The sequence below is a fragment of the Aedes aegypti genome, chromosome 1 (assembly GCF_002204515.2).
Source record: "Aedes aegypti strain LVP_AGWG chromosome 1, AaegL5.0 Primary Assembly, whole genome shotgun sequence".
NCBI lineage: Eukaryota > Metazoa > Arthropoda > Insecta > Diptera > Culicidae > Aedes > Aedes aegypti.
In genome coordinates this window covers 142,918,548-142,940,679 of record NC_035107.1, presented here as the reverse complement: position 1 = coordinate 142,940,679, position 22,132 = coordinate 142,918,548, and the positions used below count along the sequence as shown (strand labels likewise).

The window sequence follows — 22,132 nt, the reverse complement described above, 5'->3', positions numbered from 1 at the left end:
AACTTCAAAACAGTGTCCGGTGCGATGATATTTAGATCATGTGGAATTCGCTAATCAAAACAGTTCCCGCCGGCTTTGCTCGTAAAATACGCGAATTTTCTGTATCGAAAATGGCAAAAAGTCGCTTCGAGTACGTGAAAAGTTTTGAACAATCGGACACCCTGCTGAGAAACTGCTGGATCGTGGTTCGCGTCGATGGGAAAGGCTTCCACAAGTTTTGCGACGTGCACGGATTCGAAAAGCCGAATGACAACCGGGGACTGAACCTGATGAGCCTGGCCGCGGTCAACGTGATGCAGGAATTCAACGAAATCGTGATTGCCTATGGCCAAAGCGACGAATACTCGTTTGTATTCAAACGGGACAGCATGGTGTACGAGAGGCGACGGGACAAATTGGTTAGTTACGTGGCCAGCCTATTCACCTCGGCGTACATCTTCAATTGGGGGTACATTTTCAAAGATACGGTACCGTTGAAATATCCGCCGGTTTTCGATGCCCGGGCCGTCCTGTATCCCACCGATCAGAACCTGCGGGATTACCTGAGCTGGCGACAGGCCGATGTCCACATCAATAACCTGTATAATACGGCTTTCTGGAACCTGGTGGCGTCCGGCTTGACGAATGCAGAGGTAAGTTTAGGATATCCGGATTGAATCAGGGCGTCCATTCACAGGTCTGGTAGCGGGTTAGTTTTTAGTAACGGCCACTGTAGAGATGTAAATTGTCCGTTTGGTGGTGTAACTAACAATGATTTTTTGTCAAACTATTTATCATGGACTACTAAGATCCCACATATTTCTCTTCTTATTTTTTCTTGATTGAGAATATCTTCAAAGTCCTGAATAACCTGATTTTCAATTGCACTACTAGCAAGCTTTTGAGCTTTTTCGCAATTAGTAATAATTTGTTTTCCTCTTTCAACGCCGGTATTAGCTTCTCAGTTTTTTTTTTCAAAATTTTAGATAATTTCCAAAAGGGCTTAGAGCCAGAATCCAATTGAGAAATTCTATTTTTAAAATTTTTGTTCCTTAAAGCCTAATTTGCTACTGAAAAGGAATCGCTAAAGAAATTTCTCGTCGATTCCTTGCAGAAATTTTCTACAGCGGCTCCCATTTGAACTGACAGTTCTTTTCAACTGCGTACTGCGATCAGAAAAAAGCGCATTCTTGAGCGATTCCTTGCAGAAATTTCCCATGCATCAAGATAGGCCGAGAAATTACTTGTCAGCAGCGAATCAGGCTTAATTGTGGAAAACGTTTCTTGATTTCTTTCTGCAAATCCTGCCATATAATTTTCATAGCAGGAACCCAAGTGCGTTGATATTGCCTTCTCCACACGTTTTTAAGACGGATCCAGAGTTTTAGATCATCGTCTATAATCACGGATGCAAATTTCACATTTTGGAATTGCTTCAACAATGGAATTTGTCAAAGTTTCAAGAGCATTGTCAATATCAAGTTTTGTTTGTAAAGAGATGCTAATATCAAGATTAAAGTAAATATACGTTTCATATGGGTCTACCCCGTTTGGCATAATGCCGTTTGGCATAATACCGTTTGGCATAATGCCGTTTGGCATGATGCCGTTTGGCATACAGTCCACATTGGGGAATTCCGAACCCAAAGGTGGAAAAAATTGATAACTTCCACAATAGAAAGATAAAAAATAAGTTATGTAGCTCATTCGAAAGGAAATTTTCTCTGGAATCGATTGGTGATGGTTTCACCAATGTGGGGCCACTCTGGGATAAGCTATGGTGCCCGTTTTGGCCCAATTCCTTGAAAATATTAGATTTTCATGTTGTTTTGAGTAAAACTGTTTTATTGTGGAGATTATTTCCCATGAAATCCATCATTTCTAGTCCATTCAACAATGTTTCACAGAGAACGTTATAAAAAGATGGAAATTTAGGGGATTATGGGGCCAAATGTACAATGAAATATTTTTGAAGAGGAATTTTTGTTTTAAATTTTTTCAACGTGTTTTTATATTGAAATAAATTTTAAAATAGTCTAATAATTATGAATATAGCTTGCAGAAATAAGTTGCATTAAAATTTTTAGAATATGTATGATCATTATTTATGCTCTATGCAACATATTGTAGATAGTTTACCTTCTTATATCACAAATTCCAAACATTTCCAAACGATGTGAGATGGTTTGGGTAAACGATATTGATCTAAATGATCGATTGTCGTTAGCCTCATTGATAGGAGATAGTGGGAGCATATAGTTTTTTGGCTATTTTTGCCCCAATTCCCCTAAAAACGATTTCTTTCATAATTAATTGAACAGATATCTCCGAATTAAAATTATTATGTACTAAATTGTTTATTCAGTAGTTGATACAGTATTTAAATCCTAAAACATAGGAGATTATGGGGATCTTTTACACTCATCGAATAAAATTCTGCCGTTGAAATTACTTTGAGAAGTATTCCATGACCGATGTTTGGAATTAAAGTCACCAATGACAAAAAATTTTGACTTATAGCGAGTCAAATTTCGCAAGTCAGTTTGGATCAAATTAACTTGCTGTCCAGAGCATTGAAAAGGCAAATAGGCAGCTATGAAAGTATATTTACCAAGCTGTGTTTCAACTGAAACACCTAAAGTTTCAAAAACTTTAGTTTCAAATGACGAAAACAGTTTATGTTTTATATGCCTATGAATGATGATTGTAACTTCCCCACATGCCCCATCAAGTCGATCATTACGATAAACAAAATAGGATCTCTTTTGAGTTAAGATCCAGGTTTTAAATACGTTTCGGTAATAACTGCTATATGCACGTTATTAACTGTAAGAAAATTAAACAGCTCGTCCTCTTTACCATTCAAAGAACGAGCATTCCAATTTAAAATATTTAAATTATTATTTGGATCCATTAGAAAAACGTAATCCAATAACAATTTTATTAGTAAATTTTACACCAACTTGGACTTTGTTGTGGCTTTGAACATTGCATCAATCATTATATTCAATTGTTCAGTTAGAAAATTAAAATCAGAGGCAGACATATCACTTGCAGTGGGCATATTTGATGATTTTCCGTTACAATTTTCAGTAGACGAAGAGGCGGAGTAGGAGTTACCTGTGGCGGTAGGGTTTTTTTCCATTTGATTTGAAACAAGTAGAATGGGTACTCATAGTACGAATAGGGGAGGAGTTCAAATTACCTGCTACGATATCGGCAAAGGATTTTCCGTGGGTGGATACATTCGAAAATAAAAGATTCGAACGGCTACCCGACGGATTAAAATTAGTTTGTGAATGAGCATGATTATGATCTTCCTGATGGGTATGGTTCCTAATCAAGCGATAGTTAACTGAAAAATGAGTATTGTTCGATACTCTACCAGGCAAATTCCGGAAACGATCGTTATCGTCACGGATATTATCTTTCATCTGCCTGGCATGAGCCTCTATGACTCTCTTGCGCGAAGGGCAATCCCAAAAATTGACTTATGATTGCCCCCGCAATTCGCGCATATGAGCTTATCGGTATCTTCCTTCACTGGACAGATTCCTAAGCATGAGAAGAACCTCCGCAAATCATGCATTTAGCATCCATGCGGCAATTTTTGTAGCATGACCCCACTTTTGGCACTGACGGCACTGAGTGGGATTCTGGAAATTTCCTCCAGGTTTCTAGAAATGTTCCCATGTCACACGGACATCGAACATAAGTCTAGCTTTTTCTAAAGCTTTAATATTATTTAAATCTTTTTTGTTAAAGTAAACTAAATAATGTTCTAGAGAAAACCCTTTCCGAACAATGCCAGATTGGGTTCTCTTTTTCATAATGATTACTTGGACTGGGGAAAATCCAAGTAAATCATTTATTCCATTTTTGATATCTTCAGGTGACTTATAGTTTTGTCGTCATAAGTAAAAAAAAGTGCTTCTTCTCTTCATGATGTTTGAGAACAAGTTCGTGATCTTTAATAGATGGATGGTCACCCTGCGATTGCTTTATCCTCGAATTACTTCTAACAATCGATTTGTATTTGCAGGCAGAAAACCGACTGAGAGGAACATTGTCCAGCGATAAGAACGAACTGTTGTTCAGTGAGTTCAACATCAACTATAACAACGAGCCGGCCATGTTCCGGAAAGGTACCGTGCTACTCAAAAAGAAGACAGCCGTGGCCGACAATAAGTCGCTATCGCTAATAGTGCCCCTTTTCGACGATATGATTGGCGATAAGTTTTGGCAAACACATCCCGAACTGTTGGATGGCAAGTTGAAGCAAAATAATCCACTCGACATTGGCGGCGACATCGATCACGTATTAGTGCAGTATCAAATCGAAAAGCATAATCGGAGGACTGAAGGGATGAAGCGAAAGCATGAATCTAGCTAAAACAGGTATAATATAATGATAATGAATTCAAACACGTTCTAGATTGGTATCTGTTAAACTATTAAAGCAGGGCTGTCCAACGTACGCATGCGGCCCACGACTGCATTTTGAAGAATCCTCTTTTGGCCTTAAGGTGAAACAGTTTGGAATCAACTTCTAAGATTGCACTAAAACTTCAAAGGCACAAATCTAGCGAAAAAAGCATCCAACAACCGTGCCCTTCTTATTTTAGCTTTGTACACTAACAGAAAGCTTAAAATAAAAAGATCAGAAACGTTTGTCAACAATTTCTCAACAATCTCTCTCTTTGAAAACGTGAGTAGGGGCACAAGTCGGCCATTGTGCCGGCCATCTTTGGATTCCGAGATGTTTCACCTTAACGATCGCGTCAGCTTGAAATTAGAATAGGTATACCGTGGCAATTTTTTTCAACTTTTGAAAGTTTATTAGAGAATACCTAAACCTTTCACATATTATGCTTAGGTGAGGTTGTTGTTTAACTTCAGGATATATTTTCTTCTATTGTTTAGAAAATTACATTGGGTTGTTATTCAGGTCGGACTCGATTATCCGGATTATTCGGAGGGTTCGATTATCCGGAGCGAAAAAAAAGTCGATACTCCGGATAGTCTAGTCCGACTTGTAGCAATGTATGTTACATTACAGAGATTGTCTAAAACTGTGCAATGTAGGGTTTAGCTGCCGCTTCAAGAGAAGGTTGTTCCAGAGACGTACTCCATGTACTGATTGCACCCCGTCTCAGTTGAGTTAAATATGATTGTATGACGAACGACCGGCTGCGTTGCATTTGACTTTGCTGCAGGATTTAATGTGGCAGTTCTTGAAAGTATCACTTTTGAAGGAAGCAGCAATTTTTCTTGGAGTTTGAATATTTGTAAGAACTGTTCTATATCCTCATAAATCTTGCTGTCCAAAGTTCACATTCGGAAAAAAATAACTTATTCCAATGCTGAAATCAGTTTTGTTACGATAGGGTCCTGAAGCCCTATCTCAATTTTTGGACCAAACCCTCTAGTCATAAATGGAGACAGAGTACTTGGCCCTTAGTCAAGCATACTAGGAAGGGCTATCGATCGATACAATTCAGCGGTTTGTAGAGGAATTAGATTAGAGTTCTTAACGAAACGTAATCCTAGTTCGCGAATTTATTTTTTTTGTCGGTGTTCTGGACATCCCGTTGTTTTCACACCTAGACTCTGCCGTCACAACGTAATAAAAATGCATCAATAATACCATCATTTTTATTATGCAAATAATAAACTACTAAATAGCAAAACCCACTTTTTCCTTATTGCTTTTCGACTTCTTAGTGTTCTTCGTATTCTCCACACTCCGCAGACTACCATGCCTATCCTTATCCAGTTCATTCTTGACAATGATGTGAGCCATATGCGGGTCCAGGGACAGTCGCCGTTGTTGCGTGATTTCTTTCAAGCTGGTTGGAGTTATCGACGATTGCTGTCGTGGCAGTACCTTTGACAGTGGCTTATGCGCTGCATTGGTTCTAGTTTTATCATGTTGTTCATGCTTTCGAAGATTCACGTCCTTTGAATGACTTCGCGTTGAGGTAGATGCTATTTCGTTGATGTTTGAGTACCTCACAGAGCCAGTTTTCTGTGAATTGCTGACGACCGAAGAGCTCTGGAGATTTTCCTTAGCCTTCTGTGGACCATCTAGATGTGAAGAAACGGAATCTTTCTCCAGGCCGTTAACGGAATTCAGAGATGCTGCATTTCTAAGCTGAAAGGGTTATGGATGTTGCTTTTTTAGTTCACGGATTTAAATAATATAATCTTACCATCATCATTTTCCGTTTGTGTCGTTTGGCAGAATAGAGAACCCAAGCGGTGTAGAGCAGCATGATAAGAACCGGAACTATAACTCCTGCAACAACGGCTGTTCGCCGGAGCCATGCGTGATATATCCCGAGAAATATGAGGAACAACGCAACACATACTGCTATGAACCTTCCATTGGCCTTTCGCTCTTCCTAAAATAAATTGGAAAAATTTTATTTTTGAGTAAGTTTATTTTTATTTGAGAACTAAACTATAATTTTTGTTTTATGATATTATAATGTCTACTTCTTCTTTGATCAGGGCTGCATTTACGGGGGGGCCGAGTAGGCCATGGCTCACATTTTGGGGGCCGTCACAAATCTTGCCAAACATGTTTGTAGTTAAAGTTTTACGAATAATTAGAATCAATGCAAAGTATGTACTACTTTTTTAATCGCATCATATGATTTGAAAGGTTTCATTTTATTTTAAGGAATCCAGAGTAATGGTCGAAATTTATGTAAATAAAGTCAAATGAAATTAGTAAAACAAAATATTAGAACATTCCAAATGTGATTTTGTAGACTTCATGAGAAACAAGAATATTCAGAAATGATTTGGATAAACAAGTATAGTGCAGTTTGTCTGAATTCCTAACGATTTTCTAACGTGACTTTTCCAAATGTAACGAAAGCTTTCGTTTCGAAGTATAAAGGCTAGGTTCGAATGCAATTTATTGTTCTGCAGATCAAGTAATAGAACTTTATTATTTAAATATTAATTTTGAAGCTTTCGACTATCGATAACACTGCAGGGCTGATACTGTTTAAGCGCCTTCTTTTCTCTTCATTTCTTTTTTGTTTGTAATTCCTCGTGACATTACGATGGTATTACTACTCGTATTACTGTTTGTATTTTTCCATGATTTTCTCTAGAAATTACGTTAGAATTTAGGTATTTTCCCAAAGATTCACAGATTATTCCGAAGCTTTCTCCAGCAGAACATTAAGTAATTATTTTCCGTGGAATTCCTCCAAGAAATTTCCCAAGGGATCCATCCAAGAATTTTATTTCGGATGTCTAAAAAATATAATCTGGATTTTTCCAACGATAATCATAGAAATGCCCAAGTAACCATTAGCCCGCTAATTCACCTTTTGTGGCTTATAGGGCTGTTATACGGTTGCTGTAGGGCATGTCAGCTCTGTACAAGCCTTATTTTAGCACGGATTGCGAATTATAGTGGGTAGCCTTTAAGATTCCATCAGAAATTTCACTAAAGATTCTCCTAGATGTTTTCAAGAATGTTTTAAGTAACCAAGAATTTTCCTGTGATTCTTCCATCGATTTGAGTATGTCTTCCGGGATTTACGTTCATAATATCCTTAAAAAAAATCTTTATAAAATCCAGTGGCGATTCCCTAACCTCAAATCCACCTGTTCCACGAATAGAATTCTCGAATTTCAGCAACAAATTTGCATCTATGAAGAAAAGATCTGTTAGAAATGACGGTTCCAATAATTTACTGTTTGCTTAATAATCCAATTGTGCCGAATTATTTATTTTTAGACTTGTAGAACAGGTAAAAAGCGAGGTTACGAGTCGCCTCTGATAAAATCTCCTAAAGTAAAAACTGGAGAACTTGTTTGAAGGATAAGTTAAAAATATTTGGGGAACTTCTAGTATAGTCTTTGGAAAATAATTATCGTTGATATCGGGATATCGTTGAAGAAATTACTGGAGGGAATATCGTTAGATCGCTCAAGGATTTCCTGTAGGAATGCTGGAGAAAATCCTCTAAGTATCCTTTGAAAAATCGATGGAAGAATTTTTGGGAGTTTCTAGAGAAAGACCTGCTGCCAGCCCTACACAATTTGTTTCAATTCAAAACTGTTCGATAAATTTGTATGTTCGACATCTTGAATATTAATACTGGAATAGAATAAGCATAATTTGAATAAAGGTACCAAAAAGTAGGAATCAATCAAAATGAATTTTGTTGTTGATGGATAAGCCCCAAAAGACATTGAATTTAACCTGCAAACATATAAACATGACTTCTGATAATAAAAACCTTTGGTTTTACAACCACCGAGTTGCTCCGATCTCCATTACTCCTTCTCAAGCTCGGCGGGCTGTAGACCAATTTTCCATCGCATCTTCTCCAAAAAAAACATAAAACCATCGGCCACCATTGTGTCGCTGGGGTAATATCGGATGTCCATCACACCATCGTTCACCAACTCTTTTGCGTAATTGAAACGAGTGTCGGTATATTTCGTCTGTTTGATATCATCAGTGGATTTTAGCATTGCTATGCAGCTCTGGTTGTGCTTGTTGATGACTAACGGGGCGGGCATATTTTCGCCAATGTCCTTCATTAGCTTGAGCAACCTCATCAGCTCGCGGCTGGCTTCGGAAAGTGTCACATATTCGGTTTTTGTCGACGAAAGGGTGACGCATGGTTGCTTGCGGGCCGCCCGAGTATCGAGTCATGGAACATCGACTCATGGAGGTATCACTGTATCGTCCATCTTCTTCTTGAAAATCCATTTGCAGCCAATAATATCCTTCTTGTTTGACGGCAAACGAACAACCTCCCATGTGGAATTTTCTTCATGTGCTGCAGCTCTTCCGCTACAGCCTGCTTCCACATATCGCGTTCAGGCCCGGCCCACAGTATTTCGATCGGCCGAAATCGTGAACTTAATTCTGTAGCACCTTTAAACGTGATTTTTAATGCGATTATGCGACTTCCATGTTAATTTGTTGATTTAACCGTATTATAAAGGGCCATACTGTAAATAAAAACTGTCGAGTATTGTTCTTAAGATGAATCTTGAAGATTACATTTTGGTTTGGTGTCGATAGATATCTTTGTTGCAAAATGATAGCATATAAATCACAACTGTTATACAAAGTACAACAGCGCGACAGCCCGAAGGTTAATTTGCTACTCATCGCATCGTGCTTGCACGTGTATAGTGTCTATCTCAAGTAAACACTAGCCTGCTAATTCATCTTTTTGGTCTTATAGTGCAATTATTCGACCAATTAAGCGTATCCGCTGTATAACGCTAGCACGTAGAGCGAATTAAAGTGCTATTTGGTTACTTGGGATGTACGAAAAAACGCAAAAATCTCAAGTGAAAAATAGTTGTAGCGCGAGTCATTTCGTAAAGCGTCATTTCTCGAGATTGAGAACTTTCTTCAATAATGTATTTGGAACCTATTGGTTGTGCGTAATGATGAAGAATGTGTCAAGAAGAAGAAAAAGTAGAAGTATGGAGCCACATAGCCCTCTACCCATCATATAACTAAGTACTCATTGATATAACTAAGAGTCATTGATGAAACTTCCTCTAAGTAAAAGGGATACTCGTGGATAATAATGACACTATCGACATTTACAACTACTTATAATGTATTATGAATCCTACTAGGTTTCATCTGCCACCACCTGCCACCCGAATAAATACACGGACCCCAAAAATGACTGATTTTTGCACTTAAATGGTTATAACTGCTTTTCCTTGATCTTTTGAAACTTAGTGTCTTCTAGAGAATGATTCATTTTGACTAAGTGCGCATCGTACCTTCGTGCTGTGCGTTCACGATTTCTCTCTGCTCTTGGAAGTTTTCTTAAAAACTACCTAAAGCAATAAAACAGTACTTTTCAGTGCTACAAAAACAGTACTTTTCAGTGCTGAAATTCAAAACAGTACTTTTCAGTGCTACTAAAACAGTACTTTTTAGTACTTTTTTCTACTATTGATCCCTTTACGATCCTTGTTTGGACCCGTGCCTTCGATTTTTCGTTGGACCCGTTGGCGAAAGCTAGCGGTGGTAATCCTTCTTGGACACCGTCTTGGGAAAAAACCTCTCGAAGGTCACGTCTTCTTATTCACTAAACATGGTTGCAACAACAAATAAAAGGAAGGGTGAATCTCTGAATTCACAACTTCCTTCCAAAAAAGTGGGATTTAAAACTGTCACTAAACGTGGCAAGAATGGAAGAAAGGACGCTTCTCCGGAATGCGAGCTTTCTTCCAAGGGTGAAATGAATAATTGTATTGAAATGAGCAATCAGTTCGATGCTCTAGACAAATTTTCCGAACACCAAATCGAAGCAGCCTCTAGCCCAGGCTCTTTGATTCAAGTGAGGAAGCAAAGAGTGCCACCTATCGTGGTCAGTTGTTCCGAATTTGCGGGATTTAGGCAGGAGATCTTGAACTCAAGGGAATCAAGGTGTCCTTCCAAATCGCAAAGAAAGGAGACTGTCGCGTTTTGCCGGAAACTCTTAAAGATCGCGAACTTCTTCTCAAACATCTTGAAGAGAAGAAGCACAATTTTTTTACTTATGACGACAAAACTGAAAAAATTCGAACTCCTCCCCTGTTCGATCCATGGGTACCCATTCTACTTGTTTCAAATCAAATGGAAAAAACCCTACCGCCACAGGTAACTCCGCATCTTCGTCTACCGGAAATTCTAATGGGAAATCACATGACATGTCTGCCTCTGATTTTAATTTTCTAACTGAACAATTGAATCTAATGATTGATGCAATGTTCAAAGCCACCACTATGACTGAAGCAGTCCAAGTAGGTGTAAAATTTACAAATCAAATTGTTATTGGATTACGTTTTTCTAATGGATCCAAATAATAATTTAAATATTATAAATTGGAATGCTCGTTCTCTGAATGGTAAAAAGGACGAGCTGTTTAATTTTTTTACGGTTAATAACGTGCATATAGCAGTTATAACCGAAACGTATTTGAAACCTGGATCTAAACTCAAAAGAGATCCTAACTTTTTTGTTTATCGTAATGATCGACTTGATGGGGCATGTGGGGGAGTTGCAATCATCATTCATAGGCGTATAAAACATCAACTGTTTTCATCATTTGAAACTAAAGTTTTTGAAACTTTAGGTGTTTCTGTTGAAACACAGTTTGGTAAATATACTTTCATAGCTGCCTATTTGCCTTTTCAATGCTCTGGACAGCAAGTTAATTTGCTCCAAACTGACTTGCGTAAATTGACTCGCAATAAGTCAAAATTTTTTGTCATTGGTGACTTTAATGCCAAACATCGGTCATGGAATAATTCTCAAAGTAATTCCAACGGCAGAATTTTATTTGATGAGTGCTCTTCAGGATATTTCTCAATTCAATACCCTGATAGCCCCACATGTTTTTCCTCTTCTAGAAATCCATCTACGATTGATTTGGTCTTAACCGACTCTAGTCATCTTTGTAGCCAACTGATTACTCATGCTGATTTTGATTCTGATCATGTCCCTGTTACATTTCAAATATCCCAAGAAGCGATTCTCAATTCTATCAGCTCCACTTTCAATTATTTACGAGCCGACTGGAATATATATGAAACATTTATTGACTCTAATCTTGATGTTAACATTTCTTTAGAAACTAAACTTGATATTGACAATGCTCTTGAAACTTTAACAAATTCCATTGTTGAAGCCCGGAGCATTGCAATTCCAAAATGTGAAGTAAAATTTGAATCCGTGATTATAGACGATGATCTTAAACTCTTGATCCGTCTTAAAAACGTGAGGAGAAGGCAATTTCAACGCACTCGTGATCCTGCTATGAAAATTATATGGCAGGATTTGCAGAAAGAAATCAAGAAACGTTTTGCTCAATTAAGAAACAAAAATTTTGAAAATAAAATTTCTCAATTGGACCCTGGCTCTAAGCCCTTTTGAAAATTATCTAAAATCTTGAAAAAACCTAAGAAGCCAATACCGGCATTGAAAGACGAAAACAAATTATTACTAACTAATTGCGAAAAAGCTCAAAAACTTGCTATGCAGTTTGAAAGTGCGCACAATTTTAATTTAAGACTTACTAGTCCAATTGAAAATGAAGTTACTCAGGAGTTCGAAAATATTCTCAATCAATCGTTTTCGAAAATGCCTGTGAGACTGATTTGGAAGAAGTGAGAACTATTATTAAAAAATTAAAAAACATGAAAGCTCCTGGTGATGATGGAATTTTCTACATCCTCATCAAGAAACTTCCAGAAAGTAGCTTACACACTTAAACAGACCGCCAGTGTTCGGTAAAATAAATTACCGGAATAAATCTGTAATCAAAAAATTTACAGATTAATCGGTATTTCCTAGCCTGATTACCGACATCTGTAAATCGAAATACGGAACGTCAGCGATTTCTGACACGTTTAACGAACACGGTGAAATATCTCACCGATCAGTCTGTAAATCAGCTAAATTACCAAAGTCGGTGAAATTATTAACTGATTTTCGGTAAACGAACCCGTTCATTACCGAGATCGGTAAAATGGCATCAAGAAACGTCAAGTCCGCCATGTTACTCTTGCGAGCTCTTGTGTTCCAGTTAAATTTATCTGCCCCGTAATAAGTTGTGTGCTGATGGAGATTTTACATAATTCACAAAGAAAATATTGTGCAAAATAGAAGCGGCCATGTAGTCAGGTAGGAAAGAAATAAAATCAGTTTCCTTTTATACATAAACAAAACCAAATATTTCAGATGGCGAGAAAATAGAGCAGATGGACGGATGTTAGTTCCGGATTTTTTATTGCTTCAGGGTCGTTAACAAGAAGCAACTAACTGAGCGGACATGGAACCTGAGAGGCAGAATAAGTGAATTTTTAATCAGTGACATTAAAAGAAATACTATAATAAAATAGTAACTGTGATACTTTTGCGTTTTTCATTCTAAATGAACATATGGAATAAAATTGAAAATTACAATTCTATCGGTAATTTATGATTTCTACAATAAAAATACAGTTTTTTCGGTAAAATATATTACAGACCACACACTTTTTTTCGGTAAATGTTACCGATTAGTCTGTAAATTTGACAGCTGCCGCTTCTACTCCAATTTACAGACGTTTTGGTAATTTTTTCGTTTACCGAACCAATTACCGACCGCTCAGCTGTTGAGATTTCGGTAAACGAATTACCGAAGTCGGTACTTTGTTCTAAGTGTGTATCATTTCTAGTTGATATATTTAACAAATGTTTTCAATTAGCATATTTTCCTGACAAATGGAAAAATGCTAAGGTTGTTCCAATTTTAAAACCAGATAAAAATCCTGCAGAAGCTTCTAGCTATCATCCAATCAGTTTGCTTTCCTCCATCAGTAAATTTTTTGAAAAGGTTATTTTGAACAGAATGATGGCTCACATCAACGAAAATTTTTGTCAATGAACAGTTCGGATTCCGCCATGGACATTCGACCACTCATCAACTTTTACGTGTAACAAATTTGATCCGTTCCAACAAATCTGAAGGCTATTCTACTGGTCTTGCTCTTCTGGACATAGAAAAAGCATTCGACAGTGTTTGGCATGAAGGTTTGATTGTAAAATTAAAAAACTTTAATTTTCCAACATACATTGTTAGAATAATTCAAAGTTATCTGTCAAATCGTACACTTCAGGTTAATTATCAGAACTCCAGATCTGAAAGACTTCCTGTAAGAGCTGGTGTTCCTCAAGGCAGCATTTTGGGACCAATATTATACAATATTTTCACATCTGACTTACCTGAGTTACCTCAGGGATGTCAAAACTCTTTGTTTGCGGATGACACAGGCCTCTCCGCCAAAGAACGAAGCCTGCGTGTCATCTGTAGTCGATTGCAAAAAACTCGCATAACTTGTGATCTCGCCCTAAAAGCCATTGGTAACCGAGTGTGTAGCTCGTTGTTTTTAAGCAAATGAATGGACCAGGATGAAAATTTTCACCACTGGGAGATAGAGGAGGATCTTCTCTTCATCGTAGCATTGTTGAATAACGTGTGAATCCATTCGTTTGCTCGGTGACAACAAGCTACACACTCGGTTACCAATGGCTTTTAGGGCGAGATCACAGGTTATGCGAGAAAAGTTTGGATATTTTTTCTTCATACTTGCAGAAATGGAAGATTTCTCCTAATGCTTCCAAAACTCAACTAATAATATTACCACATAAACCAAAAGCTCTTTATTTGAAACCTTCAAGTAGACATGTTATGATGAGAGGGGTTCCAATAAATTGGTCAGATGAAGTTAAGTATCTAGGGCTCATGCTAGATAAGAATTTAACTTTCAAAAATCACATTGAGGGCATTCAAGCCAAATGTAATAAATATGTAAAATGTCTCTATCCCCTTATTTATAGAAAATCAAAACTTTGTCTTACGAACAAGCTTTTGATATTCAAACAAATTTTCAGGCCAGCCATGTTGTATGCTGTACCTATATGGACTAGCTGTTGTAATACCAGGAAGAAAGCTCTGCAGAGAATTCAAAATAAAATTTTGAAAATGATTCTGAGACTTCCTCCCTGGTATAGTACCAATGAGTTACATAGAATATCCAATGTTGAAACATTGGAACAAATGTCAAATAAAATAATAAATAATTTCAGGCAAAAATCGTTACTATCTTCGATTGCCACGATTAATGCGTTATATGTTTAGGTTAAGTTAGGTTAAGTATATTCAAAGCGTTTTTTTTCTCTTATAAACAGGTGAAATCTACTCACCTGTAAAAAATCTGAACTGCTACGGCAAATGAAATGTAATATGTTGTTAACAAAATGTTAATTAAATCTTAAATTTGTTTTACCAAATTAGGATGATAGTGTTGTCTAATAACACAGAACACCTAGATATAAGAAATGAATGCAATGTTTGGAATGATACTAATAAAGAAATTAAAAAAAAAATCATTTTGACTGTTTACACAATTTTGTAGAACATTGTTGCTACCGGAAACTTCGCATTTTCAAAATATACGAGAAAAACTAGTTTTAGGGGGTCGTTCATAAAATACTCCCGTATTTTGGAAATGCGGCTGAATACACACTAGGTGTCTTTGGCAAAGTTGTTTGTATTTCAATTATCTACAACTTTGCCGAAGACATCATATTTAAAGATCGTCATTTAAAAAAAAAATATTTTCGCAGCGCCACCCGTGGCAAAGTTGCGAACTAACATTTACCGTCAATATATGCGCTATATTTTTAGAAAATTTTCGTCCGAAGACACCATTCCGAAAAAATCACGTTTAACCCGTATAGGCCTGAGTGGAAGCAAAAATTCTAAAACCCTCACCGCTCAGCGAATTCTTAATGGATTCAAATGATTTTTTGTCAGTATACTGGCACACATATCTAGTTTCTGGAAGTGGACAGAGGAACGCGGAAATATTCCTGTGGTCGGAGTTATTCCGATGGATCACTGGGTCAGGTCGGGTGAGAGAGGTATTGTGTGTTTGTGCCCCTGGAGGTAGGCAAATTTCAAGTCACAGATAATTTACGGAATCGGTTATAATGTGGCCACTTCATGACGGAATTTCAAGAAAATTTCATCAGTGTAAACCTTTTGAGAAACGATTGAATTGGATAACTATGAGTTTTGTATTTGATAAATCCCACAAATGACCATTTTCGGGTCCCGGGACGCTTCAAACTTACGACAAAGTGGCCAATTTGTATCTGAACATCTTTGATAAGCTTATGGGTACGCATTTTAGTGCACAATTACGTTTGATTTCTACTTTCCGAGAACTGAAACGGTTTAGTATCCAACAAATCTATAGCCGGTTCTTCCGGGCATTACGTTCGAATGGCCACATCTGGTATATTTTAAACGGTGCAAAACTCTTCATTTATAATTTTAAATATCCGATCTTAATGATTTATGCAAATTAAAATGATTGCCATTGCAAATAAATAGAGGTAACTTGACATGTCCCAAAAAATAGCCCTTTTTTACCCGACTTGACCCAGTGACCCATCGGAATAACTCCGGCCACAGGAATATTTCCGAGTTCCTCTGGCCACTTCTAAAAACAGGATATGTGGGCCAGTGAACTGACAAAAAATCATATGAACCCGTTAAGAATTCTCTGAGCGGTGAGGGTTTCAGTGATTTTGCTTTCACTCAGGCCTATACGGGTTAAAGGTGCTACAGAATTAAGTTCACGATTTCGGCCGATCGAAATCCTGTGCGGCCATTGCATTATGGTCCAGGAATCAGTTTTACGCGGAAAGATGGATTTCGAGCTTTAGAATGAAACATTAGACGAAAACGGTCTTCTACAAAGCTGTTTGTATTAGTAAAGTCTTTAGTTTGGTGTTATTTAAAATTAGGGTGGACCACATTTTCATAGAAATTGTGTAACTAACTTTCTTGTTTGTAGAAATTATACTATACATGCTTCATCAAAACTGTAGACCATTCAATTTCAAGCAACTTTGCGAAAAAAAAGTTTTTTTTGTATCTCTTTGACCGATTTAGAGCTGAATATCTCTGATTGGAGCAAACATAAAAAATATCTTTTGACGGCATTCAAAAGACAAAATAAAATTGTATATTATATCAAAAAATAACGGATGTGTTATTTTTGTAACTGTTGTTTTTGTCGCTCTTTCGGATTCATTTTTTGTTGTTCATCGTCAGTTTTGTTGAGATGTCCTGAATGCCACACATGGCGTACAGTGATCATTGCCATTGAGTTTCTCGGAAGGTCCATGGAGATTGTTATCGTGGGAATCCAAAGAAATCCACCGGTATATTATGGACGGTATGAGTTTTCAAACTTATGCTGGAGACTTGGCCCCTGACCCCCTTGTACGTCAATAAAATAAAAATATTTCAAGAAGTTCACATACCAATTGTTATATAGATTCTATACCATTACCCGGAATACCATTACCCGGAATGCAATTTACCGGAAGACCATTTACCGGAATGTATCATTTACCGGAATGCACCATTACCCGGAAAGCCAAATCTTCCATTTTCGACGATCTTTCATTGATGCGCAGCACAAATTATGTCACGCTAACCATGGACATTCTCGACTCCCTCGGTTTCCATAAACACTATTTCAAAAGACATCTCAAAACAGCTTTGGACCAAATATGTTGATCTTCTTGCTAGCGTTACGACTCACCTGGGACAAAACCTGCTTCTCAGCTGTTCTATCTAGGAGCATTTCTACAGTTAATAGCTGAGAGCCTATGTCAACCGACCATTTTTGCATTCGTTCATAGTTTGACAAGTATGTAAGTACTCTAGCTCTGAAACGTTGTCAAATTTGTCATCCAGAAATAATTTTGAACCGGCGGTATTCAATTCTGCCAACCTCAGCTTGATCTTACTGAATAACTTCACTTTGCCGCATCGTAAACCTTAAACTATGAACGAATATCACGGTACCAAAATTTGATTGAACATGTAATTTTATTGGCAACCTAATTAGAAAAGAATCGCCTTATATAGATCGGAAAACTATGTCTTCAAATTTAGGCTTTAAAACTAAATATTGCAGGCAAGGATAGAAAGAATGAAAATAATTATTAATTTTCTTTTATGTCCGAGACCACTTGGAAGGTACCATCATTATACATCGAAATCGAAAAAAGCCTAACAAATAAGGTAGGTTTTATTTGAGTAAATGGAACATCTCAGCATTTAAAAATGTTTGGAGTTATGATAGTTTTCTTATTACTTCACGTTAGAATAGATCAGAATCCAATTTTAATATTGACCAAAATATAAAAAAAACACTTATCTTGCGAGGGAAGCAACATACAGAAGTTCAATTCTCATGTCAGCTTTATGGTTTGGGGAAAGATAAAAAATCAAGACAAAAACTAAGAAAGCCTTGGTGATTGAGAGTAGGGACATTTGGTCATTTTCGACTAAGCACATTTTGCCAAAAATGCCGAGATCGGTGGAACTCGAAAGAACCGCCAACCAAATAAAGAAGGGTGAATATCAGATGACCCGAAATGGGTCATTCTAGAAAAAGGAATACACCGGGGATTTACAATCGGTTGAATGACGTTTGCGGAAATGCCATTCGGCGAATTGACACTCGGCAAGAAGTATTAAAAATTCTAATCATTGCTTATATATTAACATTTGGACATCGACGGTCGAATATTAAACGTAAAGTTACATAATTGTAGCCAAATAAAGCCAGTTCAGCCAAGACAAGCTTAAAAGATAAGTTGAAAGAACAGCTTATTTTTAAAAGAAGGGTGAATTATTTATGAAATGCAAATATATGAAGATGGTGCATATTGACATGATCAAGTATAAAGATATCTTAGACTCCTCTCTGGTGCATGTTTAACTAAGAACCTTATCCTTGGTGGTCATTTTAAATATTTTGAAGTCAACATACTGACATGAATGACCATAAACCGGTTTAAAGGACGTTAATGAAAAAAGTCGAGAAATGGAGATATAATTTTTTCCGGTAAATGGTCCTTCCGGGTAATGGTTTTCCGGTAAATGGTTCATTCCGGTAAATGGTTTTCCGGGTAATGGTCTTCCGGTAAATTGCATTCCGGGTAATGGTTTTCCGGGTAATGTCGGAGAACCGTTATATAATGTAACATGAAGAGGCTGTCCATAAACCACGTAGTCAGTTTTTTGGATTTCCAGACCTCCTACCCTCTCGTGGTCTTCCATCCACACACATTTTATGATCCGTAGTTTTTGGTCAGAGCTCTGTTAACCCGATTAATGACCACGTGGTTTATGGACTGTCCAAAGAAGATATTAAAGTCCCTGTCGAACAAGATGCAGGAGTAATGGAAATTTCCTTGACTTCTCTGGGCATAAAGTATAATCGTACCTGCCACACGATATACGAATGCGAAAATGGCAAGTTTGGCACAGAAAGCTCTCAGTTAATAACTGTGGAAGTGTTCATAAAAGCACAAAGCTGAGAAGCAGGCTGCCAAGAAAAAGAAGAAGGCAGCGTCTACCACTATTGCGACACTTTCGAGAATGATGTCTAACAGCTTTGCGATACTTGTCAGCTATCACTCGCTCCTGGAAATACCGAGTTTTACCGAGAATCGTCAAATTATTACCGTGATATCAGCTGTTGGGTTCTCGGGGATTCCGTTTAAGTGTGTAGACGTTCGAAAATTATACAAGAGATTTTATACAAAAGAGTTGGTTTTTATACAGGTTTAGCATTTTTCCCTCAGCAACTAAAATCTTTCGAATGAAGCTGGGACATTTCTTCATTTGTATACATATATTTGAAAAAAGGCTTCCATCAGTTGGTCCACTACTGGTAAACGGCGGAAACTACTGGTGCAAGGGAGCTGATTTTTTTTACGAAAACTTAATTATTTATATGACTTTTTGATAAAATACAAAGCTGAAATTTGGCAAACCGACTAAACTAGAGGCGTTCTATCGATCAAAAATAGCGCATGTCGTTCAATCGAAAAATAAACGTTTTATTCCATAGTCCAATCTACTGGTACATAACAATTATTGGTACCGAGAACCTATATCGGTTATCGTAACGATAATTGCGACCCGCTAATTATCGATATCGTCACTATACTATACTCTACAAAATAAAGTTATAAATTATTCGTTTATTCCTTGGCTCAACATTCGCAAAGACGACATTTTTTCCCCAACCGTACCCAAAACTGTTTACACTAACCCGAAACAGTGAACGATTGGAAAGTTGGAATTCACTCCTACGGCGCACATCACCTATCAATTGTTAATATAAATTGTTTATATGAGCCGCCAAAAGGTCGTAAAATATTTTTAGATGATCTGGGATAAGTAAAACACAACATTCTATCTAGTTTTGCGTGCAATTGGGAAAATAATTTAGAGCAGCAATAAAAGGTAACAAGAATACGGTTAGTTTTTGCGATCTTCCACCCTTAACATACAGTATTGGACAAAAATTTTGCAACTTTTTCGTGTTTGCATACAAAATGATCAACTGTGGTAGGCAAGATTTCAGTTATTTATGAGCCGATTTGAATGAAATTTTCATAGCACATCAGACGTAAATTGAAAGACCGCATAATAACGACTTGATTAAAGTGAGTTTGTTAACAAAAAATCTAAAAATATTAAAGCCCTACTCGATAACTGTCTTTGGCAAACTTGTTTATGTTGTCGAAATCTATATAATTTTGCAGACCTTACCATGATAATATTCCTTCAATATCTTGAGTTATATTAATCAATAAAATTTGTCGAAAAAATCACTATATTAGTCAAGCCAGTATTGCTCGAACTTGTTATTGGAAAAATCGCTCAAAAATATGTGTTAAAATTCATTCACTCAGGCAAATAAATTATCGATAAACATAGGAACCCCTTATGAAAATTCGCCGCAAGAAATCGGATTGAAATTCATAAATTTGCCTTATGAAACCAGAATTTGAAAACAAAAAAACGTTATCGCGGCAACCTGGAATCGAACCAAGAACCATGCGATCGATAGGCCCGAGCGTACACCACGCGCCTGTCGACACCTTGATGTGGACTGATGCTAAAACGATACATAAAGCGTTCGTATTGCAATAATCGTTCCACTTTTCATAAGGCAAAATGTATGAAATTCGATAGTCCAGTTCGCTGCATGTTGAAGAGAATCAAAAAACTAGATTTGAGTTTATACCATTTTATTCCGCCCTCATTGCTTATCTTTATATTTTTGATTTAAATTCAAGTTATGTCTGAAGAACTATGAAAATTCCATTCAAATCGGTTCATAAATAACTGATATCTAGCCTACACAAACTGACAGTTTCGTATGGAAATCGAAAAAGTTGCAAATGTTTTGTCCAATACTGTATACGTACCCTCGAATCTGTAACTGGCAATGGCGCGGAATCAATTTGGTGAGCTCGTCGCGTGGTGGTACTTCTCTGCGGTCGTGATGTCGGGGCACTTTCCGGCAAAGCTGTCGACGTTGACTCACGGTGCGCGCTTGATAAACTACCGGATTTCTTGGCGGAATCAATCTTAGTCTCCGAATCACACTTTTTTGGCTTCTCCATTTTTTTTAATAATATCGCGTGGTGTTTACATCAACTGAATCTTTTAGCGCATTTTCAAGCACAATGTTTATTCTGAATCACAGCACGGGTTCTTCTAGGTCAAAGCGAAATTGCACTGGCATGGTTGGCTGCTCGACACCACGTGTTAGGATTCGCGGCCGGTCAACTTAAGACTGACCGAGAAATTAGCGGTCAATATTGTGAGTAGGCAAAACTGAATGGATGTAGGTAGACATCGGTTATAGTAGTGAAAATAAGCGCATGAATTGTGCGTTCGAGTTTACTCAGGATAAACATTGCCAGTTGGAATTATTCGGACCTGGGTGAAATTTACTTATGGTCGGGTTCTGAGCTCGTCTTGTACTCCGTGTACCCTCGTGCTGTTCTTAATACTTTTCACTGCAACTTTTATACCTACTGATCTTTTCTCGATACTCTTTTGGAGCCGTTCCTTCATTTTTTATTAGTATCATTTCAAACATAACACCTAGGACAGAACATTTGTGTTAGTCAATTATAGGGGGAAGTCCTCTATGCCCGGACAGTTTGAATTTTCCAAAAACGAATAATGATATTAAGATTTTAGTATTCCAGGATTATAACAAAACATATTTTTGCGGTGTATACAAACTATGACGTTTTCATTTCTAAACGTAAACAAACAATAGCTGTTAAAAGTTTCACTCTGATACAATCTACCAAAAAAAAAAATGTGAAACGATAAAATTTCATACAAGTGTAGCCACAAATGATTCTTATAATTTAAGCTGAATTGTCTCCGTTCGTTGACTTCAGTAAGTTTTGCATCAATCACAATGTAGAATTTCAAAGGAAAGCAACCTTTTTTGTAAACCATTGCAAGTCCTCTATGGCCGGACATCTCTTGTCCTCTATGACCGGACAGTGAAAATGTTAGCCTAATAACTGGGATCTAATTTATAATTCGCTTTTTCATAAATGTAGGGTGCAAAAAACAAACAGCAACAAAAATAAAGCATAAACAACAAAATTTTCGGTCCTTGGAGGCCTTATAAAGTGTTGTAAACATGATGCTTTTAAGGCAAATGAGCGCACGAGAAGCAGCCACAAGATATGATGTAC

At 37.2% G+C, this 22,132-nt stretch overlaps 2 protein-coding genes across 4 annotated transcripts; one reads left to right on the top strand and one right to left on the bottom strand.

Annotated features, from left to right (window-relative positions):
* Window positions 1–2: 2 nt before the first annotated feature.
* LOC5579197 (probable tRNA(His) guanylyltransferase) lies at window positions 3–6,402 on the top strand. Of its 3 annotated transcripts, none has more exons than XM_021849373.1 (3): window positions 3–632; window positions 4,022–4,377; window positions 6,224–6,402. In XM_021849373.1, exons 1-2 carry the CDS (start codon window positions 39–41, stop codon window positions 4,370–4,372), a joined length of 945 nt encoding a protein of 314 aa, XP_021705065.1. In that variant the 5' UTR covers window positions 3–38; the 3' UTR covers window positions 4,373–4,377; window positions 6,224–6,402. The 3 variants fall into 3 exon arrangements, with proteins under 3 accessions (XP_021705065.1, XP_001657323.2, XP_021705077.1); XM_001657273.2 differs by lacking the exon at window positions 6,224–6,402 and adding an exon at window positions 4,440–4,632; XM_021849385.1 differs by lacking the exon at window positions 6,224–6,402 and adding an exon at window positions 4,443–4,566.
* LOC110677824 lies at window positions 5,617–21,222 on the bottom strand. The gene is made up of 3 exons (XM_021849395.1): window positions 20,834–21,222; window positions 6,192–6,383; window positions 5,617–6,133 (listed from the first exon to the last, which is right to left on the bottom strand). The coding sequence occupies exons 1-3, from the start codon at window positions 21,029–21,031 to the stop codon at window positions 5,657–5,659; spliced, it is 867 nt and encodes a 288-aa protein (XP_021705087.1). The 5' UTR covers window positions 21,032–21,222; the 3' UTR covers window positions 5,617–5,656.
* Between the last annotated feature and the right edge of the window lie 910 nt (window positions 21,223–22,132).